The 6,066-nt window shown below is 39.0% G+C and overlaps 1 protein-coding gene across 2 annotated transcripts; it reads left to right on the top strand.

The window, feature by feature from the left end:
• Nucleotides 1-323: 323 nt before the first annotated feature.
• Nucleotides 324-3,358, top strand: LOC115254507 (ADP-ribose pyrophosphatase, mitochondrial). Of its 2 annotated transcripts, XM_029852045.2 has the most exons (3): nucleotides 324-367; nucleotides 2,121-2,551; nucleotides 2,606-3,358. In XM_029852045.2, the coding sequence occupies exons 2-3, from the start codon at nucleotides 2,317-2,319 to the stop codon at nucleotides 3,250-3,252; spliced, it is 882 nt and encodes a 293-aa protein (XP_029707905.1). In that variant the 5' UTR covers nucleotides 324-367; nucleotides 2,121-2,316; the 3' UTR covers nucleotides 3,253-3,358. The 2 variants fall into 2 exon arrangements, with proteins under 2 accessions (XP_029707905.1, XP_062710200.1); XM_062854216.1 differs by lacking the exon at nucleotides 324-367 and having other exon boundaries at nucleotides 2,047-2,551.
• The last annotated feature ends 2,708 nt before the right edge of the window (nucleotides 3,359-6,066 follow it).

The raw sequence follows: 6,066 nt of genomic DNA, 5'->3' as shown, positions 1-6,066 counted from the left end.
TCCCAGTCCCTTATTCAGTTGGATCTCAGTGCAATTGGTATCAGTTCAAATCAATCACGGAGGAGCAAGTATTGACACATGTATAGTCAGATATGATCGTTTCTTTTTGCGATTTTGTGCAATCCCAAACTGGCATTCATTTTTGCTTAAACGATCTATGAGGGGCTCACTTCTCAAACAGTGACACTGAAACTAAAAATCTACTGAACATTGAATAGTTCTCTCTTTTCTCTCATCTCTCTGTTGTTTCTGCTCCCATGCATATGGGAAAGAGAGACTTGTGTTTACAAACATTCAGAATGCCAGTACAGGTCGCATCGTATGCAGGAAACTGAAAAGTTTCTGTGAAATATAAAAAAATATTCGGGTATGTACCTTTTCACGTAAAGATTTAATTAAAGTAGCTTTATAAGATCAGATACAATTCTTCAGTAAAAGTATGAAAGTAATTCATTATTTCAATATTAGGCATATATTGCATGTTATCAATTTCTGTCGAAAAGCATATTTAATAGCAAGTTTGATATGCCGGTGCTTCGCTGAATATCCTATAATATTTGCATAGGTATTGAACAATAATTTTTAACTTATGAAGTTTAAATTATTATCTAAATTGATTGATCTAGAACTGAAAAATCCTTTTCAATATTCGGATGAAGTATAAAGTAAGCCTTTTTTAGAGAAGCTTCTTCTAATATCATTTGTGAAATTTTTTTGGCAATATCCTGGTTTTGTTGAATAGCACTGCGGAATACTCGGCTATTTTTGAATAAAAATCAAACAATATGTAATTTTACAACAAAAACAATACAAAAAAGAAATTGCATGTTTAATATGATGATTTTCTACACCTAGTTCTACACAGAACTTTCCTGCATAACCAAGACTAACTTTACTGAACATCGACCTACACTTATTTCGTCTCATTTACTGTTTATCAAAATAACTTTCAAAGACGGCAAATAAAAAAATAAAAGTTAGTTGTTGTATAGTTCATCAAAGTTCTCGTGCTGATGCATGATGGTTGAAAATAGCATTTTTCGGTTGTATTAGGGCCATGTACCTAATTCCAGTAAAACAGATTGTTTTTTTTATTATTTTGCTAATTATAACTTATTATATTTTGCTTATTATAACCACGGCGTGTGTATGGGAAAGGTTTATAACAAAAAAATAGGCATCGTCAAATTTTTCGCTATTCAAAAATAGAGGCTTTCAGCTTTCATTTGCACGGTCCTGTAGTGACTTTGATGTTGCCTTGATGTTCTTTTAGGTCGGTTTCCCACACAAAACCACAAATAACTGACTTTTTCATTTCATTTGTATAAGAAAGAATAACTACATCAATTTCTCTTCAGGACACGTTTATTCTTCCTAAAACAAACCAACAAACTGACATTTGCATTTTGAATCTAACTGAATGCCTACTACGATTGAACTTTTCCTACGCCGGCGTTCTTTACAATTCACATCTCTACATATTTATCAAATCTTATATTTATTATCCCTCATGATCCCTACAGGTCCCTCAAAAAAATCCACCGAGGGATCTCGAACAACTTTTTCAGAATACTGTTTTTCCCCATACAAAATGAACGGCTCCAAATTAATCCCTATTTCTACTTAACAAACATACCCAATTTTTGTATGAAAAAGTTCCCCCAATGGAATATTTCGATGTTGGGCTTGAATGAAAGCTAGAAGCGTCAACTTTCACGTAACGTAAAAATTAGCGATGCCTATTTTTTTGTAATAAATTTCTTCTACCAGACACACCGTGTAACTTATGCTAATTCTACACTTAAACTAGATTGTTATTTTCTTGATAATTTCAGTTGAAAAAAGGAATACATACAGGTCGGACTCGATTATCCGGAGTCGGGTTCCACAGCTTCCCAAACATACCTATTTCTCAGGAACGAGATGGTGTACAATGTTGAAATTTTGACTGATTACTTATCAAAGTTGGCTTGATAAAATATCGAATGTTCAGTTTCAGGAAGCTGCAGAACCCGACTCCGGGTAATCGAGTCCGACCTGTATTAGGAAGAATTTCATGGCCTAAATGCCAATAACCATATGACCTTGAGTAATGCCATTCAACACTTTCTCTTATCAAGGTCAACCCCCAATAAGCTCGTCTCGACACATAAAACATTTACGAGCGTGAAATTCCACCAAACTCGTTGCCAGGCATCAAACCGATTGACCGTGAACTATCCACTAGGATTGTTTATCCTGATATCGATTGTCCTGCCTGCAGTGCGAACCTTATGTAACGGCAACCGTTGTTGGCGTAGTTGCAGCTGCAGTCGCATGGCTGGTTTCATCACGACGCGCGCCATCAGCAGTACTCCGGCAGTGATGGCCATGATACCGGGCATCTACAAGCACCACCGCTGTCGGAACAACGTTTATCCTCGGTGCGATGTCCGACGCTATCCGGTACCGGATGAGAGCGTTTTCTGGTCCCAACCGTATCCGGACTACCAACCGCCGCTGTACGAGGCCGCCGTGTTGAAGGACAAAGAGTGGGCTGATCTTGATGTCGGTGAGTGTTGAACTTCGTGTAATTGGAAATTTTTTTGATTTTCTGTTTCGGCAGATGATCCCGCCTTCGTAGGGAAATGGAATCAGCTGGACGGTGTAGTGAACCGGGTGAGCTTCGTCGGAGAGTACGAGGTGCGTGATGGATTTCCGATGAACATGTTCGGGCGAACCGGGCTTCGGGGTAGAGGTTTGTTGGGACGATGGGGACCGAATCATGCGGCGGATCCTGTTGTTACCAAGTGGAAGGTCGATCAGGATGGGAAACCGGTGGTGAGTGAGACATCGGGAAGGCGACTGCTGCAGATGTGTGCCATTGAACGTCATGACTGCGGGGAATGGGCCATTCCGGGAGGAATGGTGGATCCCGGGGAGAAGGTGAGTGCGACCTTGAAGCGTGAATTCATGGAGGAGGCCTTGAGTAGTAGCAGCGATACGGAGGAGATTGAGCGATTTTTTAGCGGTGGAAAGGAGATCTACAAGGGCTACGTGGACGACCCGCGGAACACGGATAATGCGTGGATGGAAACGGTGGCGGTGAACTTCCATGACGAGGATGGATCGATCGTGGGTCGGTTCAACCTGCACGCCGGAGACGATGCGGCCAAGGTCAAGTGGATGGATGTTGATTCCGGAGTGAAACTATACGCCAGTCACGCCAACATAGTGAGACGGGTGGTCGATGCGTTGGATGCACATTGGTAAGAAGGAGTTTCGGATAAAGAACGATTGTTACGTTGAACCCGTTGAATTATTGAGTAAAATAATAACATGTATTACAATGTTGTAATTTGATTTTTATGTTTTCATATAGGGTTTCTTTTACTCGTTTGAGAACGCCTCAAAATATGTTCCACATTCTGTGTGATCGGGTAAAATTTTGTTTTGTTGTTCTTTTTTCAAATGTTGTAGGTCTTGTTGAATTCGCTGTTTTCTTTCTGATTAATTAATTAAATAAACTCATCATTTCTAGTTATTGCATATAAATATGGCGTTGGAGCTAGTACCTCGAAATTGTAGAAGACGACAGTTCAAAAGCGTCTTACGTGGCCTTACTATACTTACTTTCCATCATTTTCTTTTTAACGGATAATTCAAATATTCTATAGTTCGCAAATCCCTCGCTCACGGTGATCGCATCGTTTTCGCTCCTGTTTGACGTTTACCCATTACCGCCGCCTACTCAGTGAGTTTGTAAAATACAGTGTCTAACCCACGTGTATTTCGGGCACAACCTGAATTCAATTTTTGGCACACCTACGAGACACTAGAGTACATAGGATGGTCAATAATTACACAGTGCAACATTTTTTTGTCTTAAGGGCAAACTAATGTGTCTCTGACAGATTTTGTGCCGCTGAATCCGAATCCGAGCTTAGATTTGCTCCAGCACGCCACAATTTTGAGCTATACCTCAATTTATAGGGCAAAATAAGCGATGTTGAGCTTTTTTGATTGCAAGCCATCAAGCATGGAAATATTTTTTTAAGTATTCAAAGGGTAAATTGATCAATTATCATCTAAATTAACGACTCATGCTAAATATTTCGTTTTACCAAATCAAATCTGCAGGATTTAAGCATTTATGCTGGTAATCTTGCATACAACTTTTGGAGGGTGAAATATAGTACCCAACATAAATCGCTTAAAACTAACAAATTCGATTTTGAATAAAGAAATATTTTGCATGAGCCGTTAATTTAGATGTTAAGCTCCGACTCAGAATCAGCAGCCCAAAATCTGTCGAAGACTCATAAGTTTTCTCTTGAGACGGACCAATACTTAGTTTTTGTTTCGCTGTACTATGATTTGACCACAGACAAACAGACGTAACTCTTGAAGAAAATTCGTCAAAAACTTTTGCCCGGTGTCATTTTTATGAGCACACTGCCACCTGTTGGTAGAACTGCGCGCGACACTGTCGGCCATGATGGATTTCGATTTGACGTTTTGCTGACACGCACACTACTACACAAATTGCCTGTAATTTTCGTTTGCATCATTCAGCAACGTGTACACTGGCAAACGTCAAAGCAATCGAACACTAGCGCATCTGGTGGAACGACCGCGCAAATCAAATGAAATTTGAATTGATCGTTAAATGCATGTGCCATGCCCTTTCGAAGAGTGTTACGTCTGTTTGTCTGTGATTTGACCGTAGATGATTATTCGAAGAGTTGGTCAAATTCTTCACAATCCGAATCTAATTATATGTCCAAAACACGATTGAGCAGACTCTGAAATAGAGATTATGTAACTTTAGAATATCGACCAAAATAGTTTAATTGATATGTTGGCCCACCAGATCATAAAACGCCATCACAGTGCGACGAAGAAATATTTCTCTGTTGTTGTAAAATATGATGTTCTGTATGCAGAAAATCCACGTACCGTCTACCCCCGTTGGTTTGACCTCACCTAATCTAAACACATTTTAATTTGACCCCCTCTAATCTGCACATCGTTCAAACTAAAAATGGTTCAAACAGGTTCAAACGTCATTCTGCTCATGGAACGGGGTGAAACGGAACGCAGCATCAAAACAAAACAGCATAAAGGGTTACCATCAGTGTGTTTTTCGATGCCCACAGGGTTACTAAGAAGATCAAATTAAAAAATGAACCCCGTTGGTTTGCATTAGATGTCGTTCAAACCAACGGGGGTAGACGGTACACAATTGCTTGCATCCTCCCTAGGCAAAGAATGTAAGTTGGAAGATCAGAAATTATTGGCTTTTTTCCGTCTGATGTGACGACATTTAGCGCATATGACGAAGAAAATTTCTTCCCTATAGGTTTCATTTTTGAATGAATTACGCATTGTAAAACAAAATCTCAACTGTCTTTTTTATTCTTCAGCAATTCTGAAAAATGAAATAACATTTTCAAGGAATTTCAAGAAAAAATTTGAAATCCTTTTAGAAAAACATAAAATTATTTTTGTAATTGCTTTGAAAGCTTTGTCATCTCATCCAAGGACTTTTTTAATCCAATGGGGTCTCCAGTTAGCCTAGTGGTTAAGGCTATGGATCGCCAATCCGGAGACTGCGGGTCGAGAGAATTTTCTCGACTCCCTGGGCATAGTGTATCATTGTACTTGCCTAACAATATACAATTCCATGCAATGGCAGGCAAAAAAGCCCGTCAATTAATAACTGTGGAAGTGCTCAAAAAACACTAAGTTGAAGCGAGGCAGGCCAAGTCTCAGTGGGGACGTAGAGCCATAAAGAAGAAGAAGAAGGGTATAACAGACAATCTTTTATAAATTTATTGGAATATTTCTAAAGCAATTCTTACGTCATTAGTTTTCCGAAGATCTTTATAAAATCAGGCAGGTTTCTTCTAAAATTTTTCACCGATTTTACTCCAAAAATCCATTGGGAAGTTTCGCTCAAAATCTTCTTTAAGGTTGCACAGAAGATGTTTCCGGATAATTCATCCCAATCTATTCAAACATTTATTGTAAGAGTTATTTTTTAAATTTACATAAGGCAACTTCCAGATAATACGACAGAAGTTT

Source organism: Aedes albopictus, chromosome 2 (genome assembly GCF_035046485.1).
Source record: "Aedes albopictus strain Foshan chromosome 2, AalbF5, whole genome shotgun sequence".
NCBI classification, from domain to species: domain Eukaryota; kingdom Metazoa; phylum Arthropoda; class Insecta; order Diptera; family Culicidae; genus Aedes; species Aedes albopictus.
The sequence above is the reverse complement of the archived record's forward strand: the minus strand, read 5'-3'. Positions and strand labels throughout refer to the sequence as shown.

Coding starts and splice junctions, on each gene's coding strand:
- LOC115254507 (XM_062854216.1), top strand. CDS start 2,080: ATGACCTTGAGTAATGCCATTCAACACTTTCTCTTATCAAGGTCAACC. Junction 2,552..2,605: donor GTGGGCTGATCTTGATGTCG/GTGAGTGTTGAA, acceptor CTGTTTCGGCAG/ATGATCCCGCCTTCGTAGGG.